Source organism: Paramacrobiotus metropolitanus, unplaced genomic scaffold, assembly GCF_019649055.1.
Source record: "Paramacrobiotus metropolitanus isolate TYO unplaced genomic scaffold, Prichtersi_v1.0 Parri_scaffold0000058, whole genome shotgun sequence".
NCBI classification, from domain to species: Eukaryota; Metazoa; Tardigrada; class Eutardigrada; order Parachela; family Macrobiotidae; genus Paramacrobiotus; species Paramacrobiotus metropolitanus.
This window is the reverse complement of record NW_026570278.1, coordinates 385120-401315: the sequence shown is the minus strand read 5'-3', so window position 1 is coordinate 401315 and position 16196 is coordinate 385120. Positions and strand designations below refer to the sequence as shown.

The following is a 16196-nucleotide window of genomic DNA, read 5'->3' as shown; positions in this document are numbered from 1 at the left end:
ACTAACTTTAAAAAAGATTTGTATTTTGTAAATAATGCGATAAAATTACTACATAGTTTCATCTTGCGCAAAAAGACTTTGCAACAACCTTTTAATTATTACATTTGTAGAGTAAGTTAACAATAATGTTTTAGTATCTGTAGATTGAAACAAATAGATCCCAGTTGTTTATGAACTTAGAGCTTTTTCAGACGCAACGTACCGGTTTTCCGATCCTTTCGCTGTTTTTCATGCTATACAATATCGGATTGGTCCTGATACGCGCAACCGCTGCAAAGCTTGCCGGTTCACCCGATGTATCTAGGCAGGAATGGTGATGAAAGGTTAGCCAAAAATTAAGTAAGTATTCACAAATTCATAATTAAATAATTAAGTGGTTATCAGTTAAGTAAGTATTCATGCAACACGTTATTTGGAAAATCCGGAAATAATTAGTGCCAAAAATCCTGATAACGATTTAAAATCGACCATATATACCTGCTGTTCGTAAGTGGCTTAACACGCCCGATAATTTCCAAACTAATATAGCACGTTTTATAATCAAATTTTTAGACAGCGGTGAAGCCTGGATGCATTTCAAACCATGTTAAAAGAAGTGCGCGGGCGGCAGCATCGACAGACAAAACGACAAAATGTGTAACCACAAATCTTCCGCAAAATATGGCTGCAAAACTGTCACACACCATCACTGCGCCATCCGTTAGCACCGTCTGGTCTAGTCGTACTGTGAAAACGCCGTTTGCGGAAACCCCGGTCACGGTCACAACCTTGGACGGTAATTCTCAAATGACGCAGTGGAAAGCCGGCAACCTCGCAATATCACTGGTTATGCATCCCCAGCCAGGAACCTCACTGTCTAACCGATCGCATCGTGGGCCTGCACTATATCAGCAACACAAGTTTCTATCAACAGATCTAGACCTGTCAGTACTTACAAATGCAATCGTGTGAAGTAAGCGAGCACGAGTCGGGTTCGTCATCAGCATCCACAGGCAGCGGTGGAGTGTACCATGAAGTGCGAAGCAACCATTGAATCAGTGTGTGTCGTTGTCAGTCGGACATTTTATTTGGGCATGGATATGCTTCCTATTTTGAGTAGTAGGCATGTGAGACAAGCAGTGTTGTGTTACAGCACTGCCAGTTTTTAACCCAATTTGCTGTCACGTTCTTAGGTCTTACTTTGGTGTTATTGTTTTCCTACCAAAACCTTTACTCCTTTTCTGTTTACTATTCTCCTGGAACTTCAGTTTACTTATCAAGCTCAGTATTACTTAGTAAAACTTCAAAACCGCAAAAGTTCACTATGAAGTTAGCACACAGTTTACTTCCTCTTGCTTCTTCCTCTTCCTTGTGGCTTCCTTCCTCTCTTCCTCTTGGCTTGCAATCTCGGATAACCTGGAGTGTGGTGATTTCGAGGATATGTGCCACGCACATTGCAGGATTAAGGAGCGGAAACAAGCGAATCATTGTGCACCTCAATTTCATTAGAACAACCAAGATTCTGCTCGAGCAACATTATATAACAGAAAGCACGTACGGTAGAGTACACATAATTGAAATATTCTTGGACTGAGCACTGGATACAAACAGAAGACTGCATGAGTGCGCACTCTGTATACCAAGCCGCACACGAGAATATATAAATAAGTATAATCACAAAAAGAATATCGTGTTCCGTCCCTTTTACAGCAATCGCGGATGGATCGTGGAGGATATATGGACCGTAGAGGATCAAGGAGGATATATGGATCGTGGATTTGGATATGGATCGTAGAGGATATATGGATCATGGATTTATATATGGATCGTGGGGGTTGCAGAGCCAACTCTTCACAAAGCCGGTGAACTTCGTGTACCTCTTCTTCGGTAGTGCAGCAGGAATTCAAATGCGTGTACGGCTCTGTATATCGCTTTTCGCAATAACGAAAGTCCGCTTTGAATTTCTGCATTGACTGAGCTCCCGTACTTGGCGCTTCTTTCGAACATTAGCGTGCTAAAAAAAGTGGAAACGTCGCTGCCGGTGTTGGCCTTCACCTGACAGCGCTCGAAAAACTGTTAATTATCCGCAAACATTTTAAAATGAAGGTTGGCTTACCATGAGACTCACATTACACATGAAATAAAATTTTAGCTTACAGAGGCCTTCATTAGCGGAAAAAAGTCGTTTCTTTTATCAAGGTTAAATGTTCCGTTAAGGGATAGCAACGCGGCTCCGTCGACTGCAGAAAAGTATCACTTTTGATCAGTTCATTATTGCTCCACGCAGCATCCTCAATACGTAAACTTGTCGCTCGAACGCATACTGCATCAGTCCGCTGGCGGACCGCCACTGCCAGCGACGGAAACGTTCGAAAGCGCAGCTGCAGTGCAGTTTTACTGCATATTCCTACATGTCGTACTCCAAGTGAGAAATTTCATGCAACCCGCGTATCAGTGACAACAGTCGCAATCCCGGCAAATCGGCGAAGATGAACTTCACGCTGAGCCGGACTCCGCAGTGGGCGGTAAACTGCTGCCCGCTCTGGTCACGTGTCATTAGCTCCGTGATGAAGTTGGAAAGCAGCGAAAATAATCCGCTGCTCTCCTTTTAGAATAGTAAATCGTTGCTCCGCTTATGAGTACGAACGGAAATTATTGTTCGGAATTAAAACTGTTTTTTACTTCCGCCAGGTGTAAATCGAGTGCTACCCAAAACCGCCGTGAGAATGGTGGCGGAGACAGCAACTATTTCATTTCTTGATCTTTGTTACGCTTGCCAACAATCCGCTGACTGACATAATGCTTATTTCCGCCATTTGCTCAATGAATGTTCTGTGAAGTGATTGACTGGCTTTATGCCGAAGAATTAGCGTTAATCGACTTATTGAGTGGTTATTTAATTTAATCGGGAGTACAAAATGTGCCCCGAGGCAGATTCCTGCAGCAAAATAGCTTACAATTTCAACTGGCTTGTCTCATCCCTTCTAATGTAGTGCCCGGTTTTCCTGGGTTAGTAGCTGCATCACGTTGAATGACTTACAATTAAACGCAGATTTGACACTAATAATCCGAGATTGTTGCGCTCATGAAGATCCAATAATTCAACGGCTCAGTGTCTCCGGATAACAATTTCAGTGTCAGTAATGCCTTTCGCTATACATAGTGGTGCGCAGTGCACCTGTAAGTGAATCTCAAACGGCTTGTGCCGGGTGTTAAAGGTGGGAGTGAAACAATAACGAAGTGTATCCAGACGTGTGCATTTATTTCGAAAGCTAAATTAACAAAACCTATCAAGTGCGTTAATTAGCTGCAGGACCAAAGACGAAATCAGCATCCCACGAAAGGTGGTGGAATTTTAATACAGCGCAAAATTTAACAAAAAACAGTTTAACAGTTTGACATTTCAAGATAGTTCCTCTCTTTTATTTACACCAATGTGTGTCCGCAGCATGTACAAAAATGCTAATATGCTACCATCAGAAGAATCACTAATTCTGTTCAAAGCAACCGCTGACTGGCTGCGCGTACGCAACACCGTCAGGAAATTAATAATATTGATAATCAGCGTATGCTATCTATATCGACCAATCGCAAGAAATTTCGTAGCCGCGGCCATCTGGCCTTGCCCATGTTTAGCCTTTACGCACTGGCATATTGCCTTTGCAGTTGTTGAGCAGGGGTCCATTGGGCGGCGCGCATGTCGGCGAGTTAATGAAAGTACGGTATAGACCCGGTTTGCAGATGCAGGCGCTGTCGCAAAGATAAGCGCATTTCGGGGGCGGGTGGGGGTTGGCGCATGACTGCTCACAGTCGCGACAGCCATAAGTCATTAATGGGTCGAGACATTTCGAAATTGTTCGTAACATTTTGGCTCCAATCGAACTGCAGAAAAACGTCAAGGCATTCGGTATGGGCTCGCTAGTAATCCTACTGTCATACCGTAATTATCAAATTTGAGCCCCGTCACTCCAAAATATAAGGCCATGGGCTTTAATTAAATGCTATATAACTTACTGACATCTGCTGTGTCGATATTTATATTAAGTATGTGAATACAGTTAACCCTGTTTCATCTCCCTGTAAGTAACTTTAGATCGCATTAGCGGCCCGCCCTAATGCATGCGACTGCAGGAGTTAGAACCTGCAGCCCAATCAGGCCTGTAGGGAGATATTTCGTCCATTTTCAAAACTCTGCTCTTCCTAAAGTTTTCATCTAGTTCTGAATATACCATTGAACTCACCGTAAAATCCTGAACAAGACGAAGAGGCCGATTTTTGAAATTCGTTTACCCCCTAAGGCGGCATCAACGGGCGGTCCCCAATGCGACACAAATTTTTGGGGTATTTTCCCTCGGAATTTTTGGGGAATTTTTCAATTTTGGGGAATTTTTCAAAAACTTTTCCTCCCACAATTTTCATCCAAAATGTTTTCTGAATACACCAATTAACTCAGCGTAAAAGAGTTTTGAAAATGGCGAGGGGTCTCCCTACGGGCCTGCACCCAACCGATTCGGTGTGGGCAGGGGATAAAAGGGTCCAGTGACACCTGCCACTGGCAGTTGCCGCTGGCCTGGCAGCTTAGTGGCAAGCGATAAAACTTGGCGGTTGCCATAATAGTAGAATACTTGAGCCCGTCAAATTTCGGTCCTACGCAGTCATGTAGGCTAGTGCACGCAATCATGTCGGCTAATGCTCGCCCTGGACTGAGCAAAAGCTGGTGTCACAAAATTAACACTTTGAAATGCTTTGGGGGAAGTGCAAAAAAGCGATCAGATTCTTCGACATTTCCTTTAATTTTGCATACGCTATACAACAACATCTGAAGCTTGTGCAATGTGTTAAGCAGTACAAGAAAGTCTTTGCGTCTGAGATGCCATCACGTTGGGTTACGCCCTTTTCGGCTCATGGTCAACTCGGCTAGCGCTCAATTCGGGTACTGCTCATTTCAGCTTCTATATATTTCTCACACGACTCACGAGTCGATTTTCTTGGGCTTAATGTGTTACTGCCTTCTCAGTTGTCTTAGGTTTTTCAACAACACAATTTTGTTCTTAGGTTTTTTAGTTTTGGTACGTTTTTTATATTTTTTTCCTAAATTTTTGTACTGGCTGTACTACCGCTGCATGCGGATTTAAAAGCATTAGTGAATCGAGTGTATGTGAGTGCAAATAAACGAAGCAATTCTCATTCTCTGTAAGCCTGTGCAGTGTGCACAATCCACCACTTTTGTTTTCACTGCGCAGTGAAAAATATCCGAATCGGCTGCACATAGCGCCGGTTTCGTAAACTGCATTTGTCATGTATGCAGACATACAAGCTTGTCCCGTAATTTCCATCGTAAAGGTACAGCTAGCGCGAAATTTGCGCTTGAAACGATGGCCACGTCACTACGCTTATCTGATTGCCTAAATCCGCTCCGTAGTTAAATTGTCCATTACCACACCGACTGTTTCTTAGCCACCTTACGCCAGGCAGTTACTGTTATTCTCATTGAATTACATGGCGTGTACCAAGCCACCAGCCAGCCAAATGCATGTTACGTGTTTAAACAGTGTGGCATGGCGCGCCGTAGTACGGATTTACGCGCAACACGTAAATTTGTAATTTTCGCTGTTCTGATGCGATGGAAATTACGGGACAAGCTTGTACACCTGTGAAGTTCAGAAAGCACTCGTCTGTTTCTGCTCTCTTGCCGTTTCACGTTTTAAAACCAGTTTCTGCCGTCTTCACTAAGCGCATTCCCAAAATCCGTTACGTCTTTTTTATCTCGCATTTTAAGTCGCTCGTATCTCCGCATAAGTACAATTGTAAGAACAACTGCTAGAACACATGATCTCTCAATTACACGTCGTATGGTTTAAACTTTGAACGAGCATTTTGTAACCGTAGCCAAAAAAGCATGTTGTTGGGCTAAATTGGGCTAACACGACATAAACGCCGTTAATTGTGTAAAATCGAAATATTCCAAATTTAGGCTACCCGGCAAATTTCTGAAGAGCTGATTCCAATAAAACTTGCTTCAACGTATCTTTAAAGCCGTAAGTCGCCATTTTTTTAAATCATAAACACGCCTTACCGCTTTTTCCGTGTCGGCCTGTCGGTGTCACTCCCAGATTTGACTATACCGTTTCCCGCGTTGATTGTGTTGAGCCCAGATTCGACCGTGGGGTTATCAAACTCCGCTGCACTGCAGTGGAGTAGCAGCGTGACGGTGGTACACAGCGTGATGATAGCAGCGGTTGACTTCATCGTAAACAGATGAGCTCGGCAAGACGGGGATAAAATTAATGAACAATGGTTCAGCCAAGTTAATGTGATACCAGTTAATGGCACTCTCACCCAGTTGCATCTCCTTATATACCGGCGATAATTGCCGCGTCGAAGTTCCGGGTTAACCGTAGCTTGTCAGATGGAGCCTGTAACTGTCAGTGTCAGCAGTAACTGGTCATTAATTTTATAATTGCTACCCGCTTTGTGATGACTGGTTAAAATTCAACGTAAACATCTGAAATGCATATCGTTCGTTGGAAAACTTTGCACAATCAGGACAAGATCGCCCCAAGGACAAATTTCACGTCTAAGAAAAGACAATGTAGGAACCGTGCGCTAATGGATCGAACAGCTGTATATTATCTGCCACCAGGTAATTCTAATAAGCACAGTCAGTCACGGGCTTCACTTACCAGGATAAATAGAAAATAAATGATGAGGAAGTAAATTTAATTTTTGGGTTTACTTCCGTATATGTTCCGTATATGTTCAGCAGCAACAAGCAGCAGGAAATCAAATGCTACCCAAAAACGTCGTGACAAGGGTGGTTAGACTGGGTACTAGTCATTTCCTTGATCTTCGTTCCGCATTTCGATAGTTTTCTAGACGACATATTGCTGATTCCTCCCATTTGCTCACTGACAAATTAGTTGAATGACAATTTTGCTGTTTTGTGTGGTCGTTGAGTGACGTTTTGCCGAAAGCATTACGCTGAAAGATAGCTTACTTAGCGGTCCAGTCTAGAGAAATTATGTTGTCATGTGTAACTGGGCTGCAGCAGAATGTAGCGGTGCGGTTACGCTAATGTACGGCTGGTAAACATTTTACTTAGTGGCTAACTGGACCCGTACGTATCGCTTGATGACATACTATACACTTAAACACAGACAACCCACACTTACAATTGAATCAACATCCATACAGTCACTGGTCACATAACCCGTACTTTCAGTATTCATGCAGAGGTGCTGTCGTTATGAGCTTTGGTAGTTCAGTAAATCCCCATTTATTTAAATCCGATGAATCCAACAAACAAAAACCGTCGTGACGTCACTACGGTTTACGGTCGTATCAATGTATAAAAATATCCTAACTTGAATCGCGACTAAAGTATCGACGTTGAGTGACATTCCCCGTCAGCAGCAACGTTTCCGATATTACACACAGTCTACGCCATAATCGTGGTCCATACCCAAAATAACATGCGAACGTTTGTTTGTTCAGTTTGATTAGGCGTTGTGCCTAGTTATTATCATGGGACGAATGCACATAGTGCCTGAGATCCACTTATTAAGTCATCGGTTCAGTTCATCGGACAAGTAAGGTAAGGCCATAGTCACGGCACCGCGGCACAGTTTAAGAATACAGTAAAATCCCGCTACTGCATACACCCTCCGTTTCTAGCACTCTGAATGTTGTAAAGAGGTGTATGTTACACAGGGGCACTGCCCCTGGGGGCGGTCATTAACTTCCCCCCCCCCCCCGGGGGGCTGGCCATATATCGGTCAATAACAACTAAGCAATGTTTTGTTTTTAAATTCATGTTATTCCTCCAAAAAATGGCTCTGCAGCGCTTATGTTTTGCATACCTTAAATTCTTGTGGAAATTCCGTACGAAACACAGCGGAAGTAATTGGGCGTTTGCGGGTAGAACAGGTCGGCGGCATATGCGAACTCGAAGGTGCAGGTGATGACCTCACCGGTTCGAGCTTCCGATATCCCCACTTCCACCCGACTGCCCCCAAACAAATTACTTCGTCCGGTAAGGGTTCACAATGGGAGGCGGCCCGGTGTGGTGAATGTAACGGTGTGGCATCGACTTCGCCAGCGTCGGTCCAGCTGGATTTCGGGGTCAGGCAGTTGGTTAGCGCTTCTAACGGCGACATCCCTCCAGGGTCAGGCGGCAATATCGATAAGCGGCTAATGTAACTAAACAAGCACGTGGCGACGGAACAGATTACGTGTTTACGGGAGTGCAGGTCGGCGGCGCGGCGGCATATGCGACATCGAGGATCCAGGTGATGACCTCACCGGCACGAGTATCCGATACCCGCTTCCGCCCGACTGCCCCAAACAATCTGTCCAGCCCGGTAATGGTTCCCAAGTTGGTGGCCCGGGGTGTTTAACATAGCGGTAGTGTGATGACATCAGCAGCGTCCGGCCTGGTGGATCTCAGGGTCAGGCACACAGTTTGATGGGGCCATCGTTGCTCTTGTGCTTTCTCGTAAATTATGGGAATAGGCGGCAAGCAGTCCGGCAGAGCGGTGGTGTGATGCAAGAGAACTCGCATCGCCGGCACTGTCACCTCAGGAATCAGTTTTCGTGCATGTGACAGCCGGGTGGCTGGAGTCACCACACCGCAAACAAATATGAGTCCGGGGCGCTTTGCAGGGCGTCGTGCAGTTGCCGAAATTGAAGTTGCGACAGATCTCTTTTTCAGTGGCGGGAAAGTTTTGAAGGGGCTGCCCATAACCTGGTTGCCCCTTCCTTGGCAGTAGGCAACCGCTGATAAAATGCCCAGTCATGCCACAATGGCGGCATTCGTCGTCCTTCTTCTGCTCCTTTACGCGGCGAGCAATATCAGTCAGCTCTGTACGCGTGTTACAAAGCGGATTTTGAATACAGTCGATGTATGTGTCCTCGTGTTGATGCGCCCAAAGATCGTACTCCCGTTTGTAGCTGGTCATGAATGCACGGAACTGTCTGTCATACTCAAGCCAGTTAGCGGTCGGGACGTCACGCTCGGCGTACGAGGCAATAATGGCGAGGTATTTGAAAAACTTTGAACTTAACTGCGGTGCAACGGTGATCAGGTAGCTGGCAAAACGGAAAAGGCACCTGCCCACGCCTCAAACGAGTCGATTCTGACTTTTCCATCTTCGGGTGTGAGAGTCATCTTTCCATCCACAAAAGATAGATTAGACTGCAATTTCTTGGGCTTTCGACTGTTGCGCCGCAGCAGCAGATCAAAGTCCACATAATCCGAAAGGTCCATTAATTTCTTTCGTAGCTTTTTGTCGGGAATGGATGACAGCTGCTGAACCGAATGGTCAGATGCAGATGGCTGGAGCATTGGTGGCCCTGAGCGGCTGAACACATCAGGGCGGTCGCCATGGCGCTGGGGCACTACGCTACGCTCAGGCAAACTGTCACTGTCGCTTTCCTGTTCGGAGGATGAGGAACCACTTTTCTCACCTCGTTTCCGATGACGCTTGCGTTTTCCTTTATCCGCCTTCTTTGCAGAGTCCACCTGGTGCACGATTCTTCCGAAGTCGTCACCCAGCTGGATCTGAAGGTTTGACGAAGGCGACAGTGGCCGTATTGCTTGGGGCTGCTGAGTTGCCATCATCGTGAGCAGTGAGTCCAGATGCTGCTGATGATTTTGCTGCTGCTGAAAGACAGATTGGAGAGTAGGTTCCATTAACTGAACCTCGCTCGATCCAGATGGCTCAGGCCGAACTATGACACTTTTCAGACGCTTTTTTGGTGCCACTTTCTTGCGAGGGTTCCCGACGGCACTCCACTGTTTATTGGCAGTTTTCCTGCTCCTGGTGGCTGGAGGCATTGCTGACTGACTGGCATTGCTGACTGATGACTGAATTACTCTCGTAATTAAAATAAGACGAAGTACATGTTAACTTGTAAATTAAAAGAAGACCACAAGAGGGCTAAATCAGCGGACTGATAAAATAACAGCTAGTCAGCACGACTGATCAGAACAGAATGCGAAAAGTAATCTGGCCGTGTGCACGGCCGGCGGCAAGTCACATGTGTTCCCAAGGCATGACAAAGGAGTTAGGCTGAGCCAGCGCGAAACAAAACAATACAGGGAATTTGCCACGATTTTAACTTCACTTAGCTAGCTAACTGTCCTTTTTCAAAAAGCTACCGTATTACTGGCAGTTTATGCTTCAGAATAAACCGGTAACCTTTAATTTTCAATGCCATTTTGCTGGTTTTACTGTCAGATCTGGTACTGGACAGATTTGAAACAGAAACCGGAATTTTCTTTTGAAACTTTTCTGCGCTTATTCAACCAGCTGTATGTAACGCAGGGGTTACCTGTATGTTAAATACTGTCTGCAAGTGTATGTTATACTTATAGAGGGGTGAACGTTATATAGAGAACTGCCCCTATGTTAAAATCCACCGAACAGTCCGGTTCTCAGAACCACGTATTTAATAAAGGGGAGAATGTTATATAAGGGTCTATGTAACGAGGGGTTTTACTGTACATTTAGTTTAAGAGTACGGCTTCTATTACCTCATTTTCATGCGCTTAATTTTTATCTTATTTGCCAGAATTTTATATATTTTTGTTTGATTTTTCGTATATATTCAGGTTTTTATTACTTTTGCAGAAAACGGAGCTTCTTAAAGTCGCGCTGCTTTAAACATCAGGAGAGCGACGCAATACGTACTATTTGACTTCCGGACAACCTTATGGTAACGGGCTTCTTCCGCCCCAGGTTGCTGCGGCAGGGTAAATCACCAAAAAGTAAATCTCGTTCCTCCAAATGGTACGATGCATTTTTTAATTAATTTTTGTTTGTTTTCTTCTGTCAGCTCTGCTGCAGAGATCATATTTGAGGACCAATCAAGAGGTCAAGCGAATACATCGATGAAATGTATATTTGTCAGAACGGTAACTTTTTCATTGCCCTTTGTCGAGAAATGGCCAGGAGGTAACACCATTTAACCCATTTACTTCACAGATGGAGAAGAGGCACGCGCAAAACGCCGGTTGGCTCAAATAGCGGCGTTGCAACAGCTGCGGCTCACAGTTCTCTAAATTGAGGAAAGTCTGCACATTACAACTCCCGCTCTGTCTCGGGTTTGGCGTAACAGCCTGACGTTCGTTTTCGGTTTTACATAGACGGCCGGAAACGTTGTTTGACCAGCATCCTGGAATTTCTTATCTTGGGCTGTAGAAATCTGACAGTTGTGAACAAGACGAACTCTAGATTGTGTAGATGTCCAGTTTGCGACTTTTAAAATATTCGAAAACTTAAAATAATTCGATTGGCTGGAAAACGTTGGTTCAAATACGCTAAATTGTGTGACGTTAAATTTAATGATGCTAAATTCACAATCAGGCGCATTCAGGACTTCAAAAACGTCACAGAAACTGCTTCGCTAGAATATCTATAATTCATTAACAAATATTAACTGATCAGGAACACGAATATTAACTATATTATATTAACTGATCAGTTAATATTCTTCGCAGGAATATTTGCTAACGTTGTCCAGGAAATCGTTTATCGGCAATACATCTGCCTGCTTAGTTATTACGAGCTATAGTAAATAACTCAGGAAAACGCATTATTGCGATCCAGAGGTCACGCTATTTTCCGATAATTTTTGAATTGAGCAGGTATATGAACAGAACGTTATAATATCATATATATTATTATATCAGCAACAAAAGTTTTTATCAACAGACGTGCCAGTTCTTACAAAACGCAATCGCTTGAAGTCAGTGTGTACGAGTCGAGCTTATCATCAGCATTAACCGGCAGCGGTGGAGAGTGCCATGAAGTGCTCAAAGCAACCATTGGATCCGTGCGTGTCTTTGTCGGTCGGACATTTCATTTGGGTATGGATACGCTTCCTTATTTTGAGTAATAGGCACGTGAGACAAGCAGTGTTGTGTTACAGTACTGCCAGTTTTAGAAGCAGTTTACTGTTAGGTCTAATTTTGGTGTTACTGTTTTCCTCCAAAACCTGTTTACTGTTTGTTTACTGTTTACTATTCTCGTGGAACTTCACTTTACTTAGTAAGCCCAGTGTTACTTAGTAAACTTTTAAACCCGAAAGTTCATAAGAAAGCACGCGGTTGACTTACTCTTGGCTTGCTATAAATGTCGGCTAACCTGGAGTAGTGATTTCAGGATACTTGCCACGCACCTTGTAGGATCAAAGAGTGGAAATCAGCAAATTATTTTTGCCCCTCAAAAATCATCAGTACAACCAAGATTCGGCTCAAGCAACAGTATGGAACAGAAAGCACGTGTGGTAGAATACACATAATTGAAATATTCTTGGACTGATGGGCACATTCTGTATAGGAAGCCGTACGAGAATAGGTAATAACTAGCGGTGGTTGTTAACCACATCTTGCATCGAGCGATCGACATCTCATTGGAAAATAGTATTGCTTTTGTAGAATTGGAAAAGCGTGACGTACGCTCTTCGTCGCGTCAGACAAATTTTATGCTCTTGACGAAGGCTTAATAGCATCATCTCGCTGCGCTCGATGCAAGATATATAATAACATATTTACTTAAATATAAATATGATAGTAAAATAAATAATGAATATCGTGTTCCGTCCCTTTTGTAACAATCGCGGATGGATCGTGGAATATATATGGCTCGTGGAGGTTGCAGAACCAACGCTTCACAAAGCCGGCGAACTTCGCGTACCTCTTCTGCGGTAGTGCCGCAGGAATTTAAATGCGTGTACGGCTCTGTATATGGCTTTTCGCAATAACGAAAGCCCGCTTTAAATTTCTGCATTGACTAAGCTTCCGTACTTGGCGCTTCTTTCGAGCATTAACGTGCTTAAAAAATGCGTCGAACGCATATTGCATGAATCCGCTGGAGCGCCACCAGAGACAGAAGCGGTCCAATTAGCAGCCACGCAGTGCAACTTCGCTGCATATTCGTACATGTCGTACTCCCAGTTAGGAATTTCGTGCAATCCGAGTGTCGGTGACGACAGTCGCAATCCGGTAAATCGGCGAAAGTGAAAGTCAGTGGGCGGCAAACTGCTGCCCGCACTATTCACGTGTCATCAGTTCCGTTATGAAGTTCGGAAGCAGCGAAAATGATCCGCTGCTGTGTCAGCAACGACAGGAATGCTGTCTCTTTGGAATAGTAAATCGCTGCTCCGCTTCTCAATACAAACGGAAAATTACTGATGCGGAATTAAAAATTTTTTACTTCCGTCATCTTCAAATCGAATCTTACCCAAAACCGCCGTGCCGAGCATGGTGGGGACAGCAACGTTTTATTTTCTTGATTTTCCTTCCGCTTCTCAACAATCCGCTGACTGAAATATTGCTTATTGATTCTGTTTGCTCACTGACAACCTAATTAACTGGTAATTCGCTGTTCTGTGAAATCGTTGACTGGCATTTTGCCGATGCCTGTATGATAAACGACTTACTGAGTGGTTAATCTTGAGTACAAAATGTGACCATAGGAAAATTTTCTGCAGCAAAATGGCTTGTAATTTCAACTGACTTATCAATGCCTGCATCTTGTTGAATGGCTTACAACTTCCGGTAGCGCAGATTTGACGATAATCCGGGATTGTAGCGCTCATGAAGACACAATAACTCAACGGCGCAACTTTTCCGGATTACGACCTCAAGGTCGGTAAAGCCTTTCGCTTTGATGGTACGCAGTATACCTGAAAGTGAATCTCAAACTGCTTGGGCAGGGTGTGAAAGGTGGGAGTGATACAATAATGAGTATCCTTCCGTGTGTATTTATTTCAAAAACTAAAGTAAGAAAAATGACTAAGAGTGTTAGCTTCAGAACCAAAGGCGAAATCCGCGTTCCACGACAGGTGGTGGAATTTTAATAATGCAAAAAATTTAACGAAAAACAGTTTGCTATTCCAAGGGAGTTCCCGTCTTTTATTTACACCAATGTGGGTGCACAGCATGTAGAAATGCCAATCTGATGTCACTCATTACAATTACCAATTCTGTTTAAACTTCAAAGTAACCACTGGCTGGCTGTGCATGCGCAGCACCGTCAGGAAATTAATAGATAATCAGCAATGCTCTCCATATCGAACAATCGCAAAAAATACCGTTGCCGCGGCCCTCTGGCAGTGCATACGTTTAGCCTTTACGCCGTTGCGTTTGGCCATTACGCAGTTGGCGGGATGCTTCACAGTTGTTGAGTAAGGGTCCATTGGGCGGCGCGCATTTAGGCGAGGGAAGGCCAGTAGCATATAGACCCGGTTTGCAGATGCAGGTGTTTTGGCATCCTTGAGCGCAGAACACCGACGGGTTGGGTTTGGCGCATGACTTCTCGCACTCGCGACAGCCAAGTGTCGTTAATGGATCGTCACACCAAATTGCTTGTAGGGCGTCGGTTAATGAGTTACTGCAAAAAATGCAAATCATAAACAGCAGCAATAACCAATATGCTTAACTGTCAACAGTGGATGGATGCAGTAGGCAAGAACGAAATATTGCCACGCTTCGACCGTCCACGGTTGACGATTACGCATGTTGGTAACCGCTACCATCCACGGTTGATGGTTAAATCAACCGCTAGCGCAATTGGTGTTCAGCACTGTGTTTGGCGATACCTGCGCTTCATCTTAAACTCCCGCGTATCCACGCAAACTGTCAAACACAGGTTTGCGCCGTTCAGCATGTGCGTCTGTTTCTGCTGCACTAAGTATTTCACACGGTTTTAAAATCGTTTGCCGTCGACGTCTTCGCTAAGCGTTTACTCAAAATCCGCTGCACTTTTTCTTGGTCACATCATATGTCGCTCAAACTTCCGAGCGTATATAGTTATAACTTATAAGAGCAGCTGACACACGAGATGATAACTTGATAATGATTTATTTGAAAAAACGTTAATTGTGTCAGACCGTTTTGAATTGGGCTTACACGACATAAACGACGCTAACTGCGTGTAAGCAAGGTCTCTCAGATTTCAGCTTAACCGAGTAAGTTCTGAGAAGGTCATTGCCCTAAACCGTGCTTTACCGAGGAAACGTAATCCAATCCCACTGTCTCGATACGGATTAATATGGACATACTGCCTGAGACACGGTTCACCCGGGCTGCTTAAGTCGAACGAGCAGTAAAAGCCAGAATTTAAAACAGCATATGCAACAAATACGTTTACACAGAGATCAGGCGACCAGCAGTGCGTCTTACAAAACGCTCTACATATTATAACGAGATACGAGTATTTCGGAGCGGAACATTCCATATCAAAACCCGGTATTAAACCATCTGCGTGACTGTGGAAGTATGCGTGTGTTGACAAAATTAACAAACACAAAAATTTGAAGTATAGTCGATTGGATATTGTTTTTGGATTCGAACCTGCCGTAGAAAGCGTTGTTGTATGCGCTTTGTACTGGCTGTACTACCGCTGCATACGGATTTTAAAAGCTAATAATGAATGGATTGTACGTGAGCGCACTGAATTTAACGAAGCATTCTCAATCTTTGTACGACTGTGTTTAAGCCACCCCTTTTGTTTTCACCGCGGAGTAAAAAATATCTGACTCGGCTGTGCAAAATGTTGGTTTTCGTATCATGTATTTGTATGTATCCAGACATATCACCTGGGCAGTTCAGAAAGCACTTGTCTGTTTCTACTGTCTTGCAGTTTCGCGTTTAAAAACCAGTTTTTGCTGCCTTCGCTATTAGTGCATTCTCAAAGCCTGTTGCGTCTGTTTCTGCTCGCATTGTGTGTCGCTGTTGTACGCGAAGATAATTACAGTTGCGTATGAACAATTGCCTGAACACATCATCCCTCGATTACATGACATTGTATGGTTTAAACGACAATATTGTAACCAAAGCAGATACAACCTTTAACTGCGTGAAATTAAAGTGCTTCAGAATTTTGCTAACCGGCTAATTTCGAAGGAGCTCATTCCAATAAAACGTGCTTCAACGTATCTGTAGGGTCACAAGTCGCTATTTTTTCAAATTCATAAACATGCCTTACCGCTTTTTCCGTGTCGGCCTGTCGGTGTCACTCCCAGATTTGACTATGGCATTTCCCGCGTTGATTGTGTTGAGCCCAGATTCGACCCCGGGGTAACCAGACTCCGCTTCAGTGTGGTGAAGTAGCAGCGCGATGGTGGTCCACAGCATGATGATAGCAGCGGCTGATTTCATCGTATACAATTGAGTTCGGCAAAGAAGGGGATAAAATTAACAGTAGTTCTGC

The 16196-nt window shown here is 44.1% G+C and overlaps 1 protein-coding gene and 1 long non-coding RNA gene across 2 annotated transcripts; both read right to left on the bottom strand.

Moving 5' to 3' along the window:
* Positions 1-2953: 2953 nt before the first annotated feature.
* Positions 2954-6795, bottom strand: LOC129592986 (uncharacterized). The gene is made up of 3 exons (XR_008691029.1): positions 6663-6795; positions 6056-6395; positions 2954-3861 (listed from the first exon to the last, which is right to left on the bottom strand). It is a non-coding gene; the product is annotated as an uncharacterized LOC129592986 (long non-coding RNA).
* Positions 6796-13835: 7040 nt separating this feature from the next.
* LOC129593036 (uncharacterized) lies at positions 13836-16196 on the bottom strand. The gene is made up of 2 exons (XM_055489218.1): positions 15972-16196; positions 13836-14375 (listed from the first exon to the last, which is right to left on the bottom strand). Exons 1-2 carry the CDS (start codon positions 16142-16144, stop codon positions 14108-14110), a joined length of 441 nt encoding a protein of 146 aa, XP_055345193.1. The 5' UTR covers positions 16145-16196; the 3' UTR covers positions 13836-14107.

What these genes read in the sequence shown, in the direction of transcription:
- LOC129593036 (XM_055489218.1), bottom strand. Translation starts at nt 16,144, where the DNA reads ATGAAATCAGCCGCTGCTATCATCATGCTGTGGACCACCATCGCGCTG. An exon ending in AGGCCGACACGGAAAAAGCG is followed by an intron (nt 14,376 to 15,971) that starts GTAAGGCATGTT and finishes CATTTTTTGCAG; the next exon opens with TAACTCATTAACCGACGCCC.